Source organism: Trichosurus vulpecula, chromosome 9 (assembly GCF_011100635.1).
Source record: "Trichosurus vulpecula isolate mTriVul1 chromosome 9, mTriVul1.pri, whole genome shotgun sequence".
In the NCBI taxonomy this organism is placed as follows: domain Eukaryota; kingdom Metazoa; phylum Chordata; class Mammalia; order Diprotodontia; family Phalangeridae; genus Trichosurus; species Trichosurus vulpecula.
The window spans coordinates 6,755,166-6,781,653 of record NC_050581.1 but is presented as its reverse complement, the minus strand read 5'-3'; the positions used below and the strand labels follow the sequence as shown (position 1 = coordinate 6,781,653).

General features: G+C 38.4%; 1 protein-coding gene and 1 pseudogene across 1 annotated transcript; both read left to right on the top strand.

Annotated features, from left to right (window-relative positions):
* The first annotated feature begins 694 nt into the window (after nucleotides 1-694).
* Nucleotides 695-1,727, top strand: LOC118831135 (annotated as a pseudogene).
* Nucleotides 1,728-7,829: 6,102 nt separating this feature from the next.
* Nucleotides 7,830-8,804, top strand: LOC118831359 (olfactory receptor 13C2). Its single transcript, XM_036738674.1, has one exon. The coding sequence runs from the start codon at nucleotides 7,842-7,844 to the stop codon at nucleotides 8,802-8,804; it is 963 nt and encodes a 320-aa protein (XP_036594569.1). The 5' UTR covers nucleotides 7,830-7,841.
* Nucleotides 8,805-26,488: the final 17,684 nt, after the last annotated feature.

Below are 26,488 nucleotides of genomic sequence, written 5' to 3'. Positions count from 1 at the left end.
CATTTGCTTCCTGTTGTCCTTGGAGGGGAAGGCCTATTAATTGAGAGGGGGCTCAGGCTAGCTTAAATTCCTATCAGCTACTGTTTTAAGAATGCTGAGAGTTGTGAACTAAGACACTAAGTGAATGGCACACTTAGATCTTTTATCAAAGTAGGTTGTCACAAGGTTAATGATGAATGGGTTTCTGAGCACATTAGGCTGGAGCAAAATTTATCTCCTTTCCAGTAGTGTACTGAAGCCAGCTCATACCAGCTCAATGACTGTCAGATTTTCAGTGTGAACATTTACACCCTGGAAATTAGCTAGTGATATAAATTAGGCCTTGCATCATTGTTTTATTGATTTCTAGACTAAATAAAGTCATAGAGATATAAAGTAAACTTACAAGTATGTCATGTCTTTTCTGAGAGCCATTTTTTAGACTTTCACCAGTACCTAGTTATCCCAGAATGTAATTTCAAAAAATTATGTGGCACAGCTAAATGGTTCAGTGGATAGAGCACTGGACCTGGAGTCAGGAGGACAAGAGTTCAAATTCAGCCTCAGACACCTGACACTTACTAGCTATGTGACCCTGGGCAAGTCACTTAACCCTGATTGCCTCACCAAAAAAAAGTAGACATTTCAAAATCACTGTAGTAAGAAAAACTTTGTGTTCTTATCTAAAATCTTACACGTAGACAAAAGGAAATGAATGGAAAATCCAAATCAGACCATGGTGACCATGTTTTTCTCCATGGTCTTGCTGCCTACCCCAACTTTCATTTTATTTTCTTTCTGTTGTGCCTTATCATGTACATTATAATCCTGCTGAGCAACAGTTTCCTCATTACAATCAATATCCTGGATTCTCACCTCCACACTCCTATGTACTTCTCCTCAGTAATCTGTCCTTCCAGGACATCTGCTACACATCTTCTTCTATTCCAATGATACTTGTAAACTTCGTTACAGGGCACAAATCCATTTCTTTTGGGGGTTGTAGAGCACAAATGTTCTTCTCCCTTGTCCTGGAATCCACAGAGTGTGTGCTCCTAACCATAATGGCATATGACCAATACGTGGCCATTTGTAAGCCCCTGAGGTGCCCCATAATCATGAACAAGGGGAATTCTGTGAAGTTGGTGGCCACTTGCTGGATGGCAGGTGAATTGACTTCAGTGATACAAACCACCCTAACTACGCGGTTGTCACTTTGTGGGAACATCATTGATTATCTCATATGTGAGATACTGGCCGTTTTGAAATTGTCCTGTGAAGATATTTCCCTTGATATGATTATTACGTCAATTTCAAGTATCATCATAATAATTATTCCAGTGGTGTTTGCATTCATCTCCTATTTTTTCATCCTCTTTACCATCCTGAGGATCAATTCTGCTGAGGGAAGAAAAAAAGCCTTTTCTATCTGCTCAGCCCCCCTGACTGTAGTGATAATGTTTTATGGGACCATCTTGTTTAAGTACATGAAGCCCAAGTCCAAAGACTCCCCTGCAACAGGCGAGCTGATTGCTCTCTTCTGTGCTGTGGCCATTCCCATGCTGAATCCTATCATCTACAATCTGAGGAGCAAGGATGTGAAAGCAGCTGTGATAAAGCTCGGCAAAAAAATCTTCTCACAGAAAAGTGAGATACTATGGTCATCAGTTATAGAAGATGAAAAAATAATAAGCTACATGCATTCAGTATCAACTTTTCGAAGCCTGATTCTCTCCCTTCTCTACTGAAAGTCCCTGTCAAAAACACCTGCGGCAAGGTACAGACATGGAGCAGACTAGAGTGAAGTACGCGCGATAAAGTACCATATAGTACGCCTTTTCTAGCTGGGAAGATAAAAAATTTAGGATCCAAAGATGGGGCTACCTGATGACAGAAGTAGGAACAAAAATGGAAAAATATGAACTTGATGTCAGTAAAAACTTCTTAACCATTAGAGTTGCCCCAAAATGGAATGGATTGCCTTGGGAGGTAATGGGTGCCCCAAATTGAAGCCCTCCAAGCAAAGCTTCGCGTTGACCCTAATTCTTATATATTAGTATCAATCCTTCACATATACTGGATATCAGAGTTTCACCAGAGAAGTTTAATACAAAGATTTTTCTCCAGCTAATTGAATCCCTTCTGATTCAAAGGAGACAAAATGGACTGTTTTTATTATGTAACACTGAAAAATTCTGTTCAAACCAAATCAAACACAATTAGAATTAGAAGGAAGACATATTAACTGATTCAGGGAGAAGTGAGCAGACCCAAGAGAACAATTTACACAAAACTGTAAAGCAAAACAACTAGGAAAAACTCCAGACCTACGAAGAACAAAATAGCCAATCATGGCTCCACAAGACTGAAAGCAAATACATTTCCCACCCCTTGACAGAGAGGTGGCAGATGAAAGGTGCAGGATGAGACATACATTTTCCACAAATGAATTTTTCCAATGACTATACTTTTATTACAAAAAATTTTATTACTATATGGTTTGGGGGGGAAGTACTGGAAGAGGGAAGGGCTAGTGATACTGATAGTAAAAGAAGAAAAGAAAAGAAAGAAAATATTGACAATGAAGCATTTTTTAAAACTAAAAGAAGAGAACAGAATAAGGTTCAGAAGGGAACACCAATGAATAAGGCTATAGTGCAGCTGCCGTATTAAATTTGCAATATGTGTTCAAAAGTCATATGGAGTGGAGATCCAGTTTCATGTGCTCACCTCTTTTTTGTTTTTCTTTGCATGGGGAAACTTCATGTCTACTTGTATTAAACAAGTTAATAATAATAATAAAAATATAAATTAAAAAAATTACTCAGGAGCCCCCATTTTCCCTTTACTAGACAAGTTAAAGGACACGTAAGTTCAAAGATATTTAATTAGACCAGAAATACTAAGTGTCTAGAAAGATTTCCCCCTTGCCATCAGGGTTACATCTTCCCACAGGTTACCAAACTGTCAATGGAGGAGGGGACATCTGGAGGAAAATCAAAACACTGAGGAATAGTTAATGAAGAGTACAGACATAGGGAACACATGGCCAGGAAAAACAAATGAGGGGTTGGTGATGCAGGCCTAAAGCTTAGAAGAAAAATGAGGGCTAGATGTGGAGGCTACAAGTCTTAGGAAGAGTTAGTGATTGACATAGGTGTCCTCTCAGAGTCCTTCCAGTTGTGTGATTCTGTGAAAGTTATATTTATTTAAGGGTGAGGTGATTGATTTACTCAGTCTCACTGTAGCTAAAGTAATAAGGGGCCAGATCAACCAATTTCAATCATAGGCCTTAGACTAAGTGGAAAAAGTCCTTTGAGCTGTAATGATGGCATACAAGAATTATGCTCAGAGAGTTCAAAAATGTTTGGCCACACCCTATGGGTCATTTAAGTCTAGGACCACTCACTCTGCCCCAAGAGGAGACGACTCCTCCCATCCTTCACTTTCAGGCTCTTCTTCCTCTAAGAAAGAGAAACCCAGAAGGATTTTTTGATTTGGCAATAGTCAAAGAGATGAAAAATTATTTATAGGTCCTCTTAATAGCAGATACAATCCATTTAAAGTTAGAGTATTTATGAATTGTACAAGTGAGTATAAGACAGTATGCTTGAGAAAATAAGTATGATGGTTGAATTAAGGGAATAGGCATTTAACTGAATGCCAAGTGGCAGAGGGCACAGGAAGTAACCAGGAATGGGCAGGGTTGAGGAAAGGCTTTTACATTCTCCTACTGTTCCCTAGTTGTTTGATTTACAATTCAATTTTAACAAACTCTTAAGTAGGCTATAATTGGGTCTATGGGACATTAATCCCAAAGCACCAGAACCTTTTCACTCTAATGCTTTTCATCTTTAAATTGTCTCTGAGACCAAAAAGTTCCCAAAGAGCCCAAAGGTATTTATATTGCCCTCTAAATCCAATGGCAGATCCTTTGGTGATTCCATCCATTACAGGAAGTGCTCAGACATTATGGAAAGCAGGGTATGGAACTTTCTATCTTTTAGTACACTTTTCTTCTAGAACATTGGATTTAACATTGCTTCATTCCCACATGTTATATTTAACAAGCCTTGGGAAACTGATTTCTCATGTCTTTTGTTCATAGAAAAATTTAGATCTGGGTACTAGAAAGAACTTTGAATTAGAAGCCATCTGAACAAGACTTCCATCCAAAAAAAGGAATCCCTTCTACAACCTTCCTGATAGATTAGTCATCTAGGCTCTGCTTGAACACAACCAGTGACTAGGAGGTCACTGCGTTCAACTGGGGAATTTATGTAGCTGAGAAACAGCAAATCTACAGGTGAGACTGCACCCCTAATTTGGAGAGTTCCTCTGTAAAAGAACACTGGAATAAATAGATCCTGCCAACTCCAGGGCATGGGAGATGCCTTCTGTATTAGGTAGTGTGATACTGGGAACTGAAAGAATGAAGGTGGTATCTTTGTGGGAGTCATTTTCTTTGTTCTGTGTATCCTTCATAGAAAGAACCAAAATGGTTGTAAGAATGAAAGAGGAACTCTCATTCCCAAAGGCAAATGGGAGAGAGAGAGCATACATTATAGTGGTTTGTTAGGGCTTGTTTCCACACAGGGTTTGTCTGTGTTCAGATTTACATTGTGATGAGTTAGAACCATCATGTCCATAAAATTTGTCCTACACTAAGTACTTTCAAAACTGTATGTAGAATATTGGGTTTGGGTGGCGATGATGATGATGGTGATGGTGATGGTGATGATCATGTTTTTGTGTAACTTTACACTTACAAAATAAACTATGCGTTATCTCCTTTTGGCCTCACAACAGCCCTTTGAGACAGGTAGTATTTTCTTCATTTTATAGAAAACTGAGGCTCACATAATTTAAATGACTTGCCAAAAATCAAAAAGGCATATCATCAGAAGAAAATGAAAGAAAATGAAATGATAGAATTCTTAATTGAATAAGGAATAGAGGAAATTATAAGAGGCAAAATAGATCATTTTAATGAGAAAATTAATTTTTTCCACAAATAGAAGAAAAAGATAGAATAAGAAGAGTGGGGGGTGGGTATTTATATTGGGTAAAACCAATAAAAGTGAAAGTGAGGGGCAGCATGGCATAGTAAACAGAGAACAAATCTAGAAGTCAGGACAACCTGGGTTCAAGTCCTGTCTCTGACATATAGCTGCTGTATGACTATAGGAAAATCACTTAACTTCTCAGGATTCTAGGCAACCCTCTAAGACTACAAATTTCAGATGAGACACTGCCCTGCTATAACAGAGAGAATTTCCTCACCTGGGCGTTTCCCTATACTAATGAAAATTATAGGTCTGGTACCTACTCCAAGAACCAGTAAAAGTCTGATATTGAACATAAAGGGGGACTCGAAGAGCTGTCCCCAATAGATATATGATCAAAGAATAGGAACAATTTTCAAAAGAATTCCAAACCTTAAAAGACCATTTGAAAATATGGTCCAAATGAGTAATAGTAAGAGATATATAATTTTCCTTAATTTTCAGCTTGCCAATTTTAGTGAGCAAAAAATAGGAACAGTCAATGTTGGAAGGGCTTTGGGAAAACAGGCACGCTAATATACTAATGGTGGAGTTTAGAATTTTTCCAGATATTCTGGATATCAATTTGGAAGTATGCAAGAAAAATGACTAACTAAACTGTACATGTTCTTTAACATAGTCAATTAGAGAGTTAACAATTATGTATTAAGTGCTTAGTATGTGCCAAGCAGTCTGCTATGTGCTTTTTTGTAGTTTTGGTAGTTTTCAGTTGTGTCTGATTACTTGTGACCTCATTTGGATTTTTCTTGGCAAACATACTGGAGTGGTTTGCCATTTCCTTCTCCAGCTCATTTTACAGATGAGGAAACTGAGGCAAACTGGGTTAAGTGACTTGCCCAGGGTTACATAGGCTTTGAACTCAGGAAGATGAGTCTTCCTGACTCCAGGCCTGGCACTTTATCCACTACACCACATAGCTACCCCCTGCTATGTGTTAGGGATACCAAAAAAAAAAACAGTCCTTGCCCACAAGGAACTCATATTCTAATGAGGGAGAGAGCATATAAATAACTAAGTACATGTAAGAGTAAATGAAAGGTAATCTCAGAGAAGAAAATAGCACCTAGAAGGAACAGGAAAGGCCTCCTACAGAATATGGGGTTTGAATTGTATCTTGGAAAAAGCCAGAGAACCTAAGAGTTAGGGTGAGAAGGAAGAACCTTCCAGAGGACAGACAATACAGAGTCAAAGAATGGAGTGTTGTGTACATAGAATAACAAGTAAGTTAAAGTGTGTGTGTGTGTGTGTGTGTGTGTGTGTGTGTGTGGTAAGGTGTGGGAAGCAACATAAACGTAAATTGTCTATAAAGGTAGGAAAGGTCTAGGTTATGAAAAGCAGCCATCCCACCATTATTCACATGTTCCTAAGGAAATCAAAGACAAGGTAAAGTAAAAACGATGGAGTTTCTAGATAAAACTACCATTAGGTCTAATCCATCACAGATTTACCCTGGATCACTTTGGGGCTACCTTGGAATTTAGTGGGTTCTCCCTTATTAAAAGGTTTTTACAAACAAAGGCCGGATGCACACTTACATGGAAATGGTGAAAACGGGGATTCGTGTTCAGCTAGGGGTTAGACAAGATGACCTCTAATATCATTTTAAACTCTGAATGACAGTCTGTGTTTCTCATTTATCAGATTGCACTGTCTCCTGTCATAATCTGTCAGGAAAAGAAAATTGACAAGGATTGTTAACCATGACAGATCTGTCCAAAAGTTGAAATTTTAGTCAAGAAATGATGAATCATGTAACCGTTAGCAATAATCTCACTTTCTCAGCCATAACCTTGATGTTCTAATTCAACTAACATTCAGGGGTGGTTCTGAATTTAATCAAGTACCTTAACAATGAATGAGTTTCTGCAGGAAAAAAAAAATATCATGTTTTAATTCTCTGTCTTTACTGTCCAAGACGGAAGAGAACTAATAGATCTCTTCTGTGGTATGTGGTTTTAACATTATTAGCAGCTAGTACAGGGATTTTTAATTCTTTCATGACAAGGACTTCTTTTGCAGTGTGGTGAAGCCTATGGAACCTTCTCAGAATAATGTTGGGTTTCCTTTTTAATAATTGAAGGAAATGCTAAGCTTCAGTTAGAAGATACTGAAAATAAAGGTGCATTTTTCCCATCCAATCTCAGAGATTCCCTGAAATATATCCAAAGAGTGCTCGAAGGTCCATGGATCCCAGGTTAAGAACCCCTGAACCACAGTAATGGCATGGTTACGAACCTGAGAAATACATAAAATGTGAATGTAATTTTTTGGGTCCTGTGTAGGATACATAAACTTGAGTAAGGGGTTCAAAACTGGCTAGAGAGAGAAGGAAGCAGGAAGTGTTGCTGATAGGGAGTCTGATACTTTTCAAGGATAACACACACACACACACACACACACACACACACACACACACACACACCAAGAAACAAGTACAATATGGGAAGAAATCACAGTAACCAGACTGTCCATATTCTGTCGTGATGAGTTCTCATCTTGTTCTTTTGCTATCTTTCCTTCTAAAACACACCTTAACCACTACCACAAAATGGGCCACCCTAAGCATCAGCCTAGAGCCCTAGCATCTCTTACCTTTATGTGTTGCCTACAGGCAGCTTCAGAGTGGGAAAGAGGGTAGTGCCCTTCATGCGGGTATTGGCAACAATTGGTATCTTTCTGCCCAGGCAACTACTGCCTGCCTACTTGATTGTGATAATATTTTAGATCCGAATTACCAAAGTAACAAAAGTTTATCTTATATCCTGTAAATTCCTCAGGCAGAAGAAAAATTGTAAAATGGAAAAGGAAAATGAAACCACTGTGACAGAATTCTTCCTAAAGGGACTTTCTGGCTACCCCAGACTTGAGATCATTTTCTTTGTGCTGATCCTGGTAATGTATGTGGTCATTCTTCTGGGCAATGGCATTCTCATCATAATCAGCATCCTAGATCCCCACCTCCACACTCCCATGTACTTCTTCCTCTGCAACCTCTCCTTCCTGGACATCTGCTATACGACCACCTCTATTCCTTCAGCACTAGTCAGTTTTTTATCTCAAAGAAAAACCATTTCCTTCTCTGGATGTGCAGTGCAGATGTTCCTTGGCTTAGCCATGGGAACCACAGAGTGTGTGCTCCTTGGCATGATGGCCTTTGACCGCTACGTTGCCATCTGCAACCCCCTAAGATATCCAGTCATCATGAGCAAGCCTGCATATGTGCCAATGGCAGCTGGTTCGTGGGTAACGGGGGGTGTCAACTCACTGGTACAAACTGTTCTTGTGGTACGCTTGCCTTTCTGCAGGAATAATGTCATTAATCATTTCACATGTGAAATCCTAGCCGTCATGAAACTAGCCTGTGCTGACATCTCTGGGAACGAATTTACAATGCTGGTAGCCACTACGTTATTCATCTTGACCCCGTTGTTGTTAATCTTTGTTTCTTATACATTAATCATCTTTAACATTCTAAAGATTCACTCAGCTGAAGGGAGAAACAAAGTCTTTTCCACCTGCTCAGCCCACCTGACTGTGGTCATTATATTCTATGGGACCATCCTGTTTATGTACATGAAGCCCAAATCCAAAGAATCACTTAATTCAGATAAGTTGCAAGCCACAGACAAACTCATTTCCATGTTTTATGGAGTAATGACCCCCATGATGAATCCTTTAATCTACAGTCTCAGGAACAAAGATGTGAAACAGGCAGTGAAACATCTACTAGGCAGAAAGTTCTTTAGCAAGCAAACATGAACGGCTTTGTGCTTTGGTTCACTGTGTGATAGAAATATGAAGAATAGACACTTAAGTAGATTATCAACTTGCAGATTGCAACCATCCATGCCTGCCCACCCTGTACTGTTCTATGTGATATGGAAAACTTTCTATGAAAAACTTCCTATGTTCTATATGATATGGAAAACTTTCCACAGGAGGTCCACCCAGTGTACTGTGGTTCTTCTTCTAGATTTTTTTGGTATTGCATGGATGCCAGTGGAATAAGTGACCTGTCCATCAATCATCCTACAGGCTGTCTTTCATGATCAGTCCTCTTCCTTTTCCAGTTATATAGTTCTCTGGTGCACTTTATGCCATTTCTCTGGTTCAGTTGTTCATTGGTCATGTGTTACAGGATGCTCACAATCACCATCCACCTTTGACTCTTTCAACTTTAATTTTTCAGAGACTGTGGGATTCATGATGAGTGACAATTAAGAAAATCATAGTTGTGAAATGTATTTAAGAAACAGTATTTGTCATCTATCAGAATTGCCAAAGAGAACGCCCTCTCCTATACTGCCACATTATTTTCCAAAGCATCCTGAAATACAGCCCAGTGGAATTTTTCAAGATTCAATTCTAATCCCTTCAACTTCAGGAAACCCTTTTCTAATCCTGCTGCTGCTAGTGCCTTCCCTTTGAGATCATCTTCAATATATTCTGTATAAATCTTATATGTACAAGTTACTTATATATGTTTTCTTCCACTAGAATGTGAGACTCTTGATGGTAGAGACTTTTTTGCAAATTTTTGTATCTTCAGCACTTGGCACAGTGTCTGGCACATAGTAACTGCTTAATAAATTCTTGTCAATTGATTTATTGATACAAAGTTCCCATTAATTACTAGGTACAAAATGGAGTAAAATACAAATGATCTGTCAATACACATGAACATCAATTCTAAGGAATCTCCCTTTTAAATGCTAGTCTTTTAATAGTTAGAATAAGCCATGTGAAGAGATGTCAAGCTTAATTTTTCTCTGATAGGAGACATTTTAATTTCCCAAAGTACACCTAGTATGTACGAGAAATTTATTCTGGGTATGGACTGAATTACGGAATTTGGATAAATCATGATCCTAGGCTTCATATGTTTCAATACTTCACTTTGACATACTTCACATGACAAATATACAACAACCATAATTTTAAAAGATACACTGAATGATAAAGGGAGAGATAAACAAAAGTTATCCTAAGATGTAAGCAAAAAAGGTCATTGGTGAGCAGCCAGGGAGACCCACATCAATGGGTGCACTAAGATGGCGCCCCAAGGTTTCCTTAATTTATTGTCCTTTGGTCTTCATCAAGTAAGAGTAACTTAAGGACTCAAGGTAGTCTATCCATTATATGAATCTCCACTAAAATAATTCTGGCCCCATTTATCCAGTCTCTGTTTAAACCATCCCAAGGACAAGGAGCTCACTTCTTGATCAGATGAACCACTCTACTTTCGGACGGCAGAAAGTTATTTTTCCTGCCAGGTAACCAAATGGAACTTCCCTCTCCAAAGTGACCATCGATCTCTTTACTGCTAAAGTGAATGTCCTCTTCTTAATTCTCATCCTTCTAGGCCTCTTTATAACGTTCGACTCTATTAACCACACTGAATATCCTCTCCTCTCTATATGTGTGTGTGTGTGTGTTAAATATAAAAATATACAAAGCAGATACAAAATGCATTCTCTCTCATGGTTATCCCCCTACCTATCTAATCAGTCTTTCCTAGTCTTTTTTCATCATGGCCACGTCACACCGATTAACGCCGTGTGCACTCTCCCTGGGGCTCTAGTCTGTATCCCTTTCTCATTTCTCTCTGCACTTTCTTATTTGATGATATCATCCATTCCTATGCTAATAACTCCCATATCTCTGTATCCAAACCTAGACTCTCTCCTAATCTCCATTCTCACATCACCACCTACTCATCAGACATCTCCACATGGGTGTCCTGTAGGCGATTCAAGCTCAACATATCCAAAACAGAACCCATTGTCTTTCCCCAAAGCTCACCCCTATTCTAAGCTTCTCTGTTACTATTAAGGGTACCACTACCCTTCTAGTCAGCCATGTTCAAAACTTTGGTTATCATCCTCATCTCCTCACTTTAACTCATCCCACATATCCAACAAGATGCCCAATCTTGTCGCATTATCTCCATGCATTCTGTCTCACATACATTCCTCCTCTCCATATAATACAACCACCACCCTGGTTCATGTCCTCATCACCTCTTGCCTAGAGCATAGGTTTCTATTTGGTCTTACTCCCTCAAGCCTCTCCCCATTCTAGTAAATCCTCTATGTATCTGCCAAAGTGTTTTCCTAAAGTTCATGCAAGATCTTTTCAACCTCCTATTCGATAAACTATAGGAGCTCTCTATTACTTTTAGTATTAAATATAAATCTCACTCTTTGGCTTTTAAATCTCTTCACAATCTGGCCTCTTCCTAACTTTTCAGTCTTCTTATATAAGACTCCCCTCCATGTACTCTATGGTCAAGACACTCTGGTCTACTTGCTGTTCCATACATATGACACTCTATCTCTTGTCTCCATTGCCTTTGCAGTGGCTGCTCTCCATTCCTGGAATGCATTCCTTCCTCACCTTCATCTGGAAGAATCCCTAGTTTCCTTTAAGACCAAGCTTGGAACCACCTTCAATATGAAGCTTTTCCTGATCCCACAAATGTTAGTAATTTCTTCCTAAAATTGCCTTACATAAAATTTATACTATATATACACATATTATAAATAATAAACGTTCTATATAATACACATTTGTATATATACATGTTGACTCCCCCATTAGAATGTCAGCTTCTTGAAGACAAGGACTGTTTTTACTTTTATCTTTGTATCTCCAGCACTTAACACATATAGTATGCACTTGGTAAACTCTTGTTTTTGTTTGATTAATTGGACCTAGCTCTATCCACGTGAGAGAATAAATCTTTCTTATCTGTCTTATAGATAATATTCCTCTAAAAATTTGAGGATGATATTTATTTACCACTTGTTATCTGCCCCATTGAAAGGAGTACGTGTGTGTGTGTGTGTGTGTGCGTGTACACACATTATATCTATTTCCCATAGAAGTTGACTGTATGCATGCATGCCCTATGTGTGTGTCTCTCGATTTGTGCTCCCAGTGTATGCTTTACTCTTTCTATTGATGACATTTCAATCTGTGAAAGATGGTGCACCAGATTTGGGGGGAAATCTTATAAAATGTTTTGATGCGATTTTCTTCCTGTGCCACTTTGTCAAATGACTTTGCTTTGAACTCCTATAACCTCTGACTATTAAAGATGGTATTACTAACTAGCTTGCTTTCTCTTCGATACTTCAATGGATCTGTGATATCGCCAATATGGATACTCCCTTCATTGGGGCAGATGACAAAGCATCTAAATAAATGCTTCTTGAGTTGAATTACTGAGTATAATGGATAAATTAGATTCAATTAGATAAAAGCATTTCTTGAGCATTTACTATGCAATAGGTATTGTGCTAAGTGACAGGGATATATTCTACAAGCAAAAAGATAATCCCTGCCCTCAAGAAGCTGACATTCTAATAGGGGAAGACAGTGAATTTTTTTAAAGAGTTGGAAAGGGGGAGGAGGTCAGAAGGGAGTGAAAGGTACTCACATGGGAGTAAATTGGAAAGATCTAGAGAGCCAAGAGCTGAGCCAGGTTAAAAGAAATTGAGATTTTAAAAAAGGTCTTGGCAGGCTGAAACATAGGTAGAATCTAATCATGAGGATAAATATAAAATGCCACACTTCATTTTTTACAAGTCAACTGACCTTCAACAGGAAGGAGCACACATGGTTAGAGAATTGTTCAGGATATACTGTGCTGGTACTTTTAGCAGACTGCAAGTTCAATACAATCCAACAGTACTGCATGGTACCCAAGGAAGCAGAGGCAATCTTAGGCTACAAAAATTTATTTCAACTCAATAAACATTTATTAAGTATCTGATCTATGCAGATCATTGTACAAGATTCTGGAGAAGGTCCAAAATTTAGGAACCCATTGATTCAATTCATCTAACAAGCAATTACCTTACAGCCTAGTGGCAGGTAAGATAGGTACATAACAATATGCACCAGTAGGGAATAAATGCAGTAGAGAGGTGCAAAACAAAGCTTTAAGTAAGGTTCAAAGTGAGTATAGCAGAGGTCTGACACATAGTAGGCATTTTAATAAATGCTAGTTGACTGACAATGGTCATCACCAACAATGAGAAAGGAGAGAGGGTTCCATGAAGTAGGGGGTGTTTGAGTCGGCCTTCACAGGACAGCTGATGAAGAAGAGCACATTCCAAACATAAAAAACCAGTTTGAGCAAAGGCTCATGTAAAAAAATCACAGGCATTGTCAAGGAGACAGAGGAGTATTCCAGTTTAACTGGACTATAGATTTCATGGAATTTCATTAGAATAGCTGATTAAGGTCCAAAAGTAACCATTGTGTTACATAGTCACCATAGGCACCAAATGACAGAAGCTTTGAATTGCTAACATAACTGTAGATGAACATTTTGCATTCCAAAACCATCAGAATCTTTCACAATGACTTCTTGTATAAACAATGCCAGCTTACCCTGCAACTCAAGAAAACTTTGTTGTATCTAATAAATGGCCGTTTGAAAAAACAACTCCAGCCCTCACTCCCACCCTACTCTAAAACTAGACTATGTTTGTGAAATTGCTTAAGAGTCTGATATATGCCCTATCCTAGGTAAGATAAAAACTTTAGCCAAGCTCATAAAGGTCTAAGCTGTATAGGCCACAGGACCAACCTACAAGCAAAGCTGCTAATCATAAGACAAAAAAAAATTGTAGAAGTCCCAGAAGTAGAGAGCAGGTTAAGGTCACATCTCCACATCAATTAACACGCTAAGAAATTTGAAGAAAAAGTCAAAAGTGGGAATTCTGAAAGTATCCCAGAAGGAATTATAGAAGGACAGAGATGGATAATTGGAGGTCAATTGCCTCTTCACAAATGCTTCATGCTTTGTGTAAGCATATGCCCCTACAGACCCAGGAGACATGCTCCCTTTGTTACCTACACAAGCATGGGGGTGCCAAAGGTAGCCATGTTTCACTTTTACTGGCAGGAGCCAGCTTTGGACTATGTATCTTTGGGGCTACCCTTGAATAAAACTGGAAACCAGGTCATCTAAGTGAATGCATTGTGTTATTGCCATGCTAATTCAGGTGCTCATTCTTTCTTGCCTGGGCTAGTACAAAACTCTCCTAATCGATCTCCCTGTCTCATCTCTTTCCTCTCTAATTCCCTATCCACGTAACTGCCAAAGGGATATTCCAAATGCACAGGTCTGACCCTGTGACCCTGTTCCACTCACTCCTGCATCTAGGATCAAAAGACAACCTCCTCTATTTGGTATTCAAAGTCTTTGACAACCTGGCTCCAGCCTTCCTTTTCAGATTAATGACCGATTACTCCCCTTCTTCAACCTTATGTTCCAGCCAAACTGGCCTTTCTGTTGTTCTTCATGCACAAAAGTCCCTCTTCTAAACCTTTCACCAATATTTTCTTCAGTGGATAGAGACCTGGTCATGGAGTTGGAAAGACCTGAATTCCAAACCTTAGACATTTATCGACTGTGTGGTCCTGGACAAATCATTTAAGCTCTCAGTGCCTCAGTTTCCTCATCTGTAAAATGAAAGGGCTGGACTCAACGGCCCTTAAGGTCTCTTCTTGCTCTAAACCCATGATCCTATGTGTATGCCTCAATGGACACTTGGAAAGAATCTCACTACTTGAACACCTCAATTAAGAAAACATACAAAACTATAAACTTATAAAATAAATTAGATAACATTACAAAGAGACTGATTCCTTGAAGTATTCTTCATAGTGCACTCCTCATTCACTAACACAAAATTAATTTGCAAACATTTGCTTTTTGCAAAACTTTTCAGGAACATGTCTCACATGGAAAATGGTATACCAGGTTGCTTAGGTAAGCTGGACTATGGGTTAGATACTGTTATCATCATAAAGATATTTCCAATCCTCTCCAGGGGAAAAAAATTTTACCTCCTGGTAAATAAAGTAAAAACTTTTTACCAACAAACTCAACTGGAGCCTTTTCCCTGGATATGCGACTGAGTCCCAATGTAACCTATTTACAACTCTTTGAAGAGAGTGGTAAAAACTTTAACTTTTAATTGTCCCTATGAAACTTGTTTCCCTCCTACAGAATTCTTGTTAAGACTTCAGTGAGTATTCCTGGAGGGGTAGCAGGAGAGGGAGAGGTAGGAAGGTGCTTTACCAAGATCAAGATCGTAAATGATCATTATAGACTGATCCTTAATAAATATTGTTGGTTGTTTGAAATAATTAACTAATTACAATCTAAGTAAAGAGAAGGAAAACAACAGACCATCATGATGAGATATCTCCGTCAGCCATTGGTGTCTTTTTTGCTATCTCTGGGTCGAAGTGCTGTTTTCCCGGAGACTCTTCAGTAGCATGGACAACATCGTTAAGAGTTTGGATGCTTAACAGCATTCTATTTTTCACCAATTCAATACCCATAAAGTCATACAGAGAGTTTTGGTGTTCTGGATTTCTTCTGTTTCTATCCAAACAAAACTCACCTTTAAAGTTACTTTGACTACGACTAAGTTGGGCAAATATCCTACTTTCCCCAGAGTTTGTCTAATCAAGGAAATAAATAGAAATAATTGGTTGATAATAACTGAACTAGATGCTGTCTGATGGCAGAAACTATATCTCTGTGTGGCACATGTCCCGTTCTAAGGTCAATACAGCAAATCAGAGAGACTCAGCGACGATAGGGAAGGCAGTAAAGTCTAACCCTATTCAGTATTCAGTACTATCAAATGGCTGGCTGTTGCCAAAGAGCCTAATAATGTGAAGGTGAGACTTTGCAAATGACTTTGTTTCCCTTCTCTCCTATCCCACCCAATTCCACCACTGGCACAAGTACCCAAACCTCTGACATTCACCTCTAACGTACCTAATCAGAGGTAGCTTGTCGTACCTCTGTCAAAGTTATTTCTTCATGTAAGTGGATAAAAAACAAAAACCTTGGATATTAGAAAATTAATTCTCCACTGTGGCATAACAGATAGGGGGCCAGCCTTACAGTAAGGAATACCTGAGCTGAAGTTTTGCTCTGATGTATACCGGCTATCTAACAATGGGAAGTTCGTTATGCTGTGAGTTGCGCTGGTTTTATTTTGCCTTTCTTTGTATCCTTGGTGCTTAACACAATACCTGGCACACAGTAGGAACTTAATAAATGTCTGTTGACATAAGCTCTCAGTGCCCCATATAGCTTTCTAAAACTTACGGAGAAGTTTATATCTGCATTGGTATAGAGAGGTCTCATGCCAGAAAGTTCCCTATACCAGTGAAATCTAAATTTAGGCCAAAGAAAAAAATTTTGAAAACCAGATATTTTTAGGCAAATAGTGTCAAAAATCAGACAATGTGATTAGGATAAAACAAAAATGAGGATTTTTTTGCATTTTCTCCTTTTCTATCGCATTTCATGTCAGGATATTTAACCACTGCGATACATGATCAAGAATATACTCAGGATCACAGAAGATAGATCAATTGGGATTGCATAATTCCACAATTTCTATATTATTAACAACTTCAGGGTTGGTTAGGCCTACCTAATTTGCTAAAGCTAAGATGTAACATAAGAGTCTAGTTTCTTATTGCAAAAGAATGTATGGGCTTGCTGGGTCAATTTTGTCTTAAGCCCAACAAGAGACAACTGTTATAGTCAAAAAAGTTCCAAGTCGAGAAAGGTTTGAGTAGCTCATGTGCAACTTTGAAGAAATCAAAGAAATAAACTGAATGGATGTTCTGTGGTTCAGCAAAATAGATTAAATGAGAGTTAACCTCAGGATCAGGGGACTTCCATAGGGAAAGGGCTTAGAATTACTTAGAGAGTAGAATTAAATCTAGAATTACTCAAAATGCCTAATATTATTGGACAAAAAGAATGTCACTAGCTCAGACTCCACAGTTGGAGAAAGCTTCTTGAGTGTGGCTCTAAGGAAAAATAGACAGGGAAAAGCCAATAAGGAAGTAGGGGGTATAAGACAAAACTGCAAAATATAGTATAAAAGATGCATATTAGAGACAGACACAAAGTGCTAAGAATTCAAAGGAGAGAGGAAGGGAGGGAAGTTTTTCTGGCTGAATCAAGGAGGGGCAAGAGGCAGTAGAAAGGGTATCAAAGAGGAGAATGAAGGAATGGCATGTGTGAAAGAAGGAAGAGTTGGGCTTGGCCTTGAAGGATAGATAGGATTTTGTGGCAAACAAAACCCCCAAAAGACAGAGCTTCCAGGTATTAGTAATCAATTTATTAGTTAGGCTAGTGGCAGGTGGAGGGAACCTGCAGCTTCAAAGCCGCATGTGGCTCCCTAGGTCCTCAAGTCTTGTGGCCTTGAGGACCTAGGTTCCCCACCCCTGCCGCTAGCCAATAATCAATAAGTTGATTATTAATACCTAGAAACTCTGTCTCTTGGGATTTTATTTACCATCATTTCAACATGCCAAGTAGCAAAGTAGGAAAATGGAAAAGTATAGGCAGTGTTTGAGGAATTAAGTATTCAGTTTTGACTGGAACTTAGAGCATACGAAGAATAGTGTGAAATCAGGCTGAAAAGGCTTAAGGTATGATGAAAAGAGCCCTGTTTCTGGAGTCAGAGAACCTAAGGTCAAATCCTGCCTCTGACACTTACTATGTGACATTGGATTAGTCACTTAACCTCCCTAGGTTTCAGTTTCCTGTAAAATTAAGGATTTGGATTAGACAGCCCCTAGGGCCCCTTCTGTTTCTAGATCTATGCTCCTATGACTTTCTTGGGTGGCACTAAAGGGGACCAGAGGAGTGATATGATCAGAGCTGGTACGTAAAAATTTTAAGATGCGCCATAGGTATGAATCATTGCATATAACAGTAGATTTTTTGGTGTGTTAATCAATTTCGCTTAATTTTCTTTCTTTTTTGCTTAAAAAAGTTATTTGATATAGGGATATTTCTGGGGGGAGAGCAAAAGAGACTGACAGATATATAGATACATATGCGTATACACACACACACACATACATACATACACATAGGAAATCTAACAGAAGAACAAAAAAGAAATTAATATGATATAAAACAAAAAAACCAACATAGGGAATTGGAAGGAGCGTTTGAAGCAGCCTCAGTTGTTCAGAGATTAGTTATATCCGCCTCCGCCAAGCTGAACAAAGTAATCAGCCTCTTCCCCTTTCAAGATACGTAACATATATTGAGTTGCTACGTATCCTTTAGCGCAGAAATAATGTGACATGCACACTTACGTGGCCCTGGTTCCACTTTTATTCAGTGATAACTACAAAGATTTATCGTATATAAATTTTAGATGAACTTCTCTTATATGTACTTATATAAACGTTGTTTCCTTCCTCCCCCCTCCACCGCCCCCCCCACCCCCCACCGAATAAAAGTTCCTTGAGGGTAGCAATAGGTTCTTTCTTTTTTCCTTTTGCCTTTCTTTCTTCTTCCCTCTTTCTTCCTTTCTCTTTTCCTTTCTCTTTCTTTCTTCCTTCCTTCCTTTCTTTCTCTTTCTTCCTTTCTTTCTTGGTGTTTGTATCCCCTAGCAGAGTACCTGGCATTAACATATGTTTGCTGATTGAAGACTGATCAAAGGAATGCTTTTCCACAGGTTTTTTAGTTTTTCTCACACCATCTACATCAGGGGGAAAAAATTACTTTGAGCTGTCCAAAGGGCAAGTCTATGAAGGCACATACCATACACAAAGCACAAAAAGTCATGGATGGAAGCAACACCATCTAATCATATTTTTTCTATCCTTTTATACTTCCTTCTAAGCAAAACTTCTACCTCTTACTATTTGATTTCTGCTTTGGGCTTCTTGGCATTTTAGTTGGTGCAGAAGTGATGATATTTCACTTTTTCCTTTCTTTTATATTCACTTTAAGGATTTCTGGCCTTTTAATTTAATTTAAGGCTTTCTTGGGCATTGTTGTGGAAGGGTCTTAGGGTTTATGTGCAGTCTAAGGCCTTTGTAAAATTTCTTGTGGAGGCTGGGGTGCTTTTAGAAATATGCTGTCAAGAACTCAATAGAGAACCATAGAGAGAGCGTAGGGATCATCTGAGATGAGGAAATTGAAGCTTAAACTAGGAAAGTGATTACCAAAAGCCATACAGAAAAGCTAGAATTCAGACTCATTTCTTGAAATTTACAAATTCAATCTTCTTTCCACAATGCCATGTTTCTTCATTTGGTTTGCTGGTACTCAAGAAACATCCATTGCCCCTAAAATTTGTAGATATTAAGACTATTAAGCAACAAAATATTAATTCTCACATAATCCTTTCCTTGAGAAACTTTTTGATTTTTCAGAAGAAAAAAGTAAGTCTATCTCACCATCTAGTGGACACAAGCCATAACAGCACCCTAAGACAGGGTTAAAAGAAAGGGAGCAGAGAAATGTGAGGCATAGTACCTGCTGGGAAACAAAATGTAAAATGAGGGGGTTCACACACTGCTACTCTTATTTTACATTTATGACAAGTATCCATACATCCAAACTATTCTTGTGACAGCTCCAACTTCAGTAAAAAAATCACATGATTTACAAAAAAACAAATTGACACATGCCTATAATCCTTGTCACTACAGGAAGCCAAGGCTGATGATATGATGTCTTAAGCTGCAAGTACTATTGAGCTATAGTAGGGCTAAAGCCGATCTGGCATCTGGTGAACCCTGGGGAGTGTGACACCACCAGGCTATCTAACAAAAGCCAAACGAGCCGGTTGGGGAAAGGGAACAGGTTAAGTACTCCACGATTAGAATTGGATTTGGCCAGTGAGTGGCCCCTGCACTTCAGGATGGGCAAGATAGGGAGACCCAGCCTCAAAAAAAAAAAAAGAAAATGAATGTGAGAGTTGAGTTCAAGATATTTGAATGAGTGGTTTTAACTAAACCCAGCTCTCTTTTCTCACCTCAATATACTAACCAATATATCAAATCAAAGAAGTAAAAAACTGGAGGAAGAAATCCTCATAAGAGGATTCTCACAGAGAAAACAAAAGAACTCAAAGGGTACGGAAGGAAAAATGTAAGCAGTAATGTATCAACGTATGTTTTTATTCAGCTCCAGGTTTCAGTGACAACACCAGTATACATGAGCCAAACGTGGCATGATAATAGTGATAATATAGTTAACATTTACAAAATGTTTTAAAGATTGCAAAGCACTTTACGTATGTTATCCTATTTGATCTTACAAAAGCTACAACTGTTACACCTATTTTACAGATGCCAAAACTGAAGCTAAGAAAGGTTTGCCCAAAGCCGCTCAACTAGTGTCCAGGGAATAATTCCAGCTCAGGTCCAAATCCAGTGCTCTATCCACATAGCCGTCTCTCTTGTACCCTCTATCTTGTGTCCATGGTAAAATTTTATATTTAAGACTTACATAAGTACTGAGGAAAAGAACAATGATGATCAAGCTGGGGCATGATGCTCCTCAGCCTCCTGGCTTTTCTTAACTTCAGGTCTGTTCTTATTCCAGCTGGGATAGAGGTCAGGTCTGGAAGGCTGCATCAGCCTGAGAGTAAGGCTCGGGTCCTTCCTTATTTAAGAGAAATTTCATTTCTCCTTGTTTTTGATTCTGTTCATTTAAACTCAGAGGTCAAACTTAAAAACTGAATGTTAAAGCAGTCTGGACTTGGATCTGTGAAAAGCCCACGGCTTATTGCTTTGGCCAACAGTGAGGACAGGTAGAGAGTCAACAGGTGTCATAGACTTGTTCCTGCATTGTTCAACGAGGGGAAAAAAGAAAAAAAAGAAGTTACTCAGAGTAAAACTACATACAATATGTATGCATCCATACAGATGGTCAGCACCATGTTTGGTTTCCAAAAGTAAAAGTAATGCAAGTATGTCTTTTACTAAATGTCCGCATTTGGTTCTTACTGAGAAATGACTCCTTAAATGTCTATATGAAATGACCTCTCCCACGAGAGATTTTCTTCAAGCAGAAAAAGATAGCTAATAGCAATTTCTGAGAGGATTGTTTAGAGCAGAAGCACTCTGCTCAACCACTCAACAACCACTCCCTAGGAGTTGAAAGCATTTGAAAAGATAATAGGAAAGAAAGGAAAAACCACACGTGTTCTACATTTTTTGCCTTTTAAAAATTGGATGACTCCAGGAGGAAAGGCTTAATGAGTCTGGGACCCTAGGAGAGGTAGTTCAGGGGAGGTTTATGTGTTTTTTTGTTTCATTTTTTTTTAGAGAGAGCAAAAGTTATCACTGATCTATCACTTTAAGGCTTGATAGTTATCTCATTTTGTCCCCATACTGTCTTTAAGAGGTAGGTGCTATAGGCCTCAACTTCTTGCCTTAACTGAAAATGTAAAGTCATATTATCAAGGCTTTTTTTAGTGCTTTATACACAGGAGTATCTTGCATCTCAGAGACGGATCAGCAAATAAGTACAGAAAGACAAACAAAAAGGTTGCCAGTACAGTCAGGCAACTATAATACTGTGGTTTACGGTGACACAGTACAGCTAGGTGGCACAGTGGATAGAGCTGAGTTCAGAGGTAGCTTCAGATACTTAGTGACTGTGTAGCCCTGGGCAAGTCACTTAACCTCTTTCAATTTCAAGTTTCTAATCTGTGAGAATGGGAATAATAATACTAGCACCTACCTCCTAGGGCTTTTTAGAGGACCGAATGAAATAATGCATGTTAAACATTTTGCAAGCCTGAAAGTGCTATGTAAATGCTAGCATCGTCATCCTCACCATCCTCCTCATCCTCACCATCCTCACCATCGTCATCACCACCATCATCACAGTCATGGTAGTTGTTGTTGTCATCACTGTTTAAGAGTTGCATTAGTAGAGGGAATGCCCATACTAAGAGTTCCCCATTCATATAAAAAAAGATCTCCCAGGTGATCTATGGACTTGTCGAAAATACACTACAAATTCATTTCTCTTTCTTTACTTGATTCTGCTTAATAGATAGTATCATACCTTAATTTCCTATTCATATATGGAAATTTTAATCTTTTATATGAATGTGAGGGACAGTAGGAATGCTATTTTATATAATTCAGGAAGGGGAATAATGTACAAAGCTAGAAAGGTAGATTATGAAGTTATTAAGGATTTAAATGGCAAACCAAGGAGTTTGTACTTGATAATAGATGTCATAAAGACCCAGTGGAGTTTTTTGAAATAAGAGCAGGAGGTAGTGAGTAGTCTGACCTACACTTAAAGAAAATCACTTTGGAAGGTATGTAGAGGATATATTGGAATACAGAGAGACTTGAGGTAGAGAGGCCAATTAGAAGGCTATTGTAATAGTCTATATGAGAAGTGATTACAACTTGAGGAAAATAAATTGTAATGCCCTATCATTTGGTTATTAATGTTAATTTGTAATAGTCCCTTCTCTGATCAAAAGGCCATTTCTTATACTAGCTAACAGAGAGGAATGTCATCGAACTCTCCTGAGGTCTGGGCTGGGCCTTTGGTTCACCCTAAAAAAAATTAAAAATAAAAAAAGCTAAACTGAGCTGGTCAATGGTACCAAGAACTAGCAGGAGCTACTAATGTGACCTTGGCCCCTTCATTAGAGTTTGGGGAGACCTATATCATGAAGGAGAAATCAAGCCAGAGTAGTATTTTTTCCTGCCCAGAATGCTGAAGGCTGCTAAAATTCATGCCTAGGCTTCATTCTTCAGCTGACCTTCCCAATATGATGATGAAGTAATGGAGAGGGACTGAGGACTGGAGGCCTACCTCCTCATCACACATCCACCAATCAGGACTGTCATTTGCTTGTCAGGAGAGGATTTAAATTAATTTAAAATTACATAAGACACTGCTATTTCATCTTTGGTCACCTAGAGAGATCTCTGACCATCAATTCATTGATTATTGGCCAGCCTAATTAATAAGTGGATCTATCATACCCAGAACTTTGTCTCAGAATGTTATTCATGACAAATGGCAACTATGAAAGGATGGGAATAAAAGCTGCTCGCCCCAAGATTCTTATCAGGGATTTCTCCCATATCTTTTTGGGCCCAAGTGGAAAATTTTGTCCATAATGGGGAGTTTTCTGTTGAAGTAATCTGTGTTCATGGGTGGGTTCTCTCCCTATTCCCAACAGAAAGATCTTCTCTGGAGAAGAAAGGTATATGTGTTCTATGTCTGTCTTGAGTGTTTCTATGTGTATTAATAGCTGCAGCTTTTAAATTAACTCCTTTAGAAGTGGGGACCTTCAATAAAACATGTTTTATTGTAGTAAATCTCTTGAAGTAGAATAAAGAGATAAAAAGGAGAATGTTTGATCAACTGAGGATCTGAATGCATTATGGAGATTGTCTACAACCCCAAGCTGCATATGGTGTGCATCAGATATTTGCAGAACACGCGGCCTCTAAAGGAGGTCCAGGACATCAATCTGTGAGAGAATGAACTTTACTTTAAATCAGTGTGTATGTGACAGTTAGATAGCAGATCTCTATGCGGTACATCTGGTGGCCAAATTGGAAACAGCAACATGTGTATATGTTTTGAGGGAAAGATTCCTTTCGATTTTACTGGAAAGTCTTTTCCCAACCCCCATCTTAACTGGGATTTGAATCAGCAAAAGGTATCTTTGAGCAAAGGAGGTAACCAGGAGAGGTATATTTTATTTCTGTTCACTGAGTTTGGCATCCCACGGGTATGTTCCTGTCTGTCTTTGTGTCTCTTTATCTCAGTGTGCCTATAGCTTAATATTTAGAGATCAGCCCTATTTACCAGTGTGTGCTTTTGTGTGTTCTTGTCTTTCTTTATATCTTTTTATCTCTGTGTGTCAATAGTGTAATATTTGGAGATCAACTTCTGCAAGACTTTGCCAGGAAGTGCTTCTACATCTTTTTTGTTGTGTTATCTATGTTTAAAGTCAAACCAGGTTTTTTCCCCCTTGAGGGGCGAGAGCAAAGAAAACTTTTATCCTTCTTTTCCTTTGTATGTGTGTAAGTAAAAAAAAAAGCCACTTTTCTTTTCCTTTTCTCTTTCATGGTCTGATCAGTGAGGGAAGCAGAGGATATGGTTGTGATGCCAATCAGTGATTAAAGATCTTTCCCTCCCATTCAGTAGGCCTCAGGTGGGGCTAGTTAAGGGAGGCCTGATTAGAAGCAGGCCTACACCCTTTACTTACTAAGTGCTAAGCCCCAGACCTACACCCTTTCACTAACTAGGCGTGAGGCCCTCTGGCCCTAAGAAGAGAGTATATAGCCAAAAGGTAGCCATTGAGATTAGAATTCAGCCCAAGGAGAAGAAGTAAGGACTCAGAGACAGCAGAGCTGAGAATCTGCAGACTAGTGAGCTACAGAACTCAGAAAGCTGCAGAGAGGGCGCAGAGACCGGAGAACAGAGTGGGGAGAGAACGCAGGCAAGCAGACAGTTGGGATTCATGAGTGTTTATGGGAAGGCCCCAGCAGAGGGGAAGGTTACAGGATGACTTGGTTCTCTGCTGTAATGCTGTGTTATAATTTCCTTGTTGTTACATTGAGGTGGACTTACTGGTTTTGGAATACAATTACTGCTATGTTGAATTGGGGTTATTGGTTTTGGGATTTGATCTTCTAGTGTCTAAATAAATGTTATACTTTCCCGGCCTTCTACCTAGAGAATCTTTTATACTTTGTGATTCTAAACTATACAGGCATGTATATGGTCATCTTTGAGGTCATGAATCTTGCCTTACTGATACAGTGGTAATACCAGCACTCTCCTATGGCTCATTGAAGAACTTTTTTTTTAATGGGAACTAAGAATACCAAAAACAGCATAGCAAAAGGGATTCACTTAAATGAGCCCAGGGAAAACAGAAAACTAAAAGTCAATTAGGTCATCTAAAAACTTCTCCCTTTTGTAAAATCAGGATAATTCAGTTTCTCTTAGGAGACAAAAAAAAATCAGCCCCTCTGACCTCTCCATCTAAAGAAGTAGTGTCCTGAGATTTGATGAGGACTCTTGAGCAACAATAAATCATTTTAATGCTATACTTAAATATTACAGTTCAATTTGGGAAGATATGACTGATTTAATGATGACTTTACTCTCTCCGAGTGGAAAAACAAGCAATTATAAAAGCAACAAAAATGTTAGCTCCAGTAGAAGGGGCAGTCCCCGACCTGTAGAGGTCTTCCCAATTGGCCTTTACAAAACCACAATAGGAACCCAACAGACCTGATGATAACAGCAGATTACAGCAGGGCAGACAATCTTTGCTTGAGGTTATGATTATTTGTGCAGTTTGTCCAGTCAACTGGAACAAGTTTCAGGAGTTCAATAAGAGGGTGAGGATCCAAATGTTGGTAAGAACTGGAAAAACTCAACTCTCTTGATTTGGAAATTACAGAGCATTAACTTTTTCCAGACTCTGAAAAATGAAGAATAAGTAAACAGAAAAGAGAAGAAAGTAAGTACATTTTAATACATACAATAGCTAAGAACCTCTTAATGGATTTTTGAGGGGTTTGTCCCACAAACTTCTTCAATATATTGGGACTAGGAATAGACAATGCAAGTTTCTATCATCTTTTGGGAAAATGGGAGAGATTTGAGGTGTTTTAATCTCCTAGAGAATACCTGAATTGTAATAAATCATTTTAATTGTGATAGCTAAATGAATGAAAAGATCATTTGAGTCAAAATTAACTATACATCTGGGAAAATAAGGTTTTAGTAAGTCATAAGGTTCAAGAACAATATGTACTAAAATTATAAAGAGAAATTTAATGGAGTTCGTGTAGTCTAAAATACAGCTAAAATGTTAAGAATTTAGGATTTTAGCAAGTAAAGGAAAGTTAGGAGGAAGGAAATAAGAAAGGTTGAGAGAGAGAGAGAGAAATACTAAGGAAGAGAATTTAACCATGGTGAGAAAAGTTCTTTAATTGAAAGAAAAAAGGATATGGGAAACTTTATATGGTTACTCTTTATGATACACAACTGTCAATCTTAAAGTCTGACAGAAATTTTTGAGGTCTTATATGTTGTAATCAGAAACTATAAAACCCAGATTTGATTTAGTACAAAATATTTTCTGAAACTAAATCAGAATGTGGTTTTCAAGGGTTTTCCCTTATTAGAATAATTACAGTAGATTAGAGCCTAAAACAAGGAACTGCCCCTAAATCTCTGACAGTGGATTAGCTGAAAAATAGTAGGCTTAATAATATAAAATTCTTGAAACCAATGAGTTTTGTAAAGAATAATGCTAAAAAAAAATTGGAATTATTACTTAAGCATTCTGTATGATACCATTTGGGAATATAGATCCAGAAGTGTTGAATTAATTCTGGTCAAGGAGAAAATACTGCAAGTAGCCAGAAAGAAAAAAGTCAAATATCGCAGAACTATAATCAGCATCATGCAGGACCTTACAGCTTCTACATTAAAAGACAGGAAGAATTGGAATATGATATTCCAAAAGGCAAAGGAGCTTGGACTACAAACAAGGATCAACAACCCAGCAAAATTGAGCATAATTTTTCAGGCAAGGAGAGTAGCAGCAATTTAGATTTGAAAA

What these genes read in the sequence shown, in the direction of transcription:
- LOC118831359 (XM_036738674.1), top strand. Translation starts at nt 7,842, where the DNA reads ATGGAAAAGGAAAATGAAACCACTGTGACAGAATTCTTCCTAAAGGGA.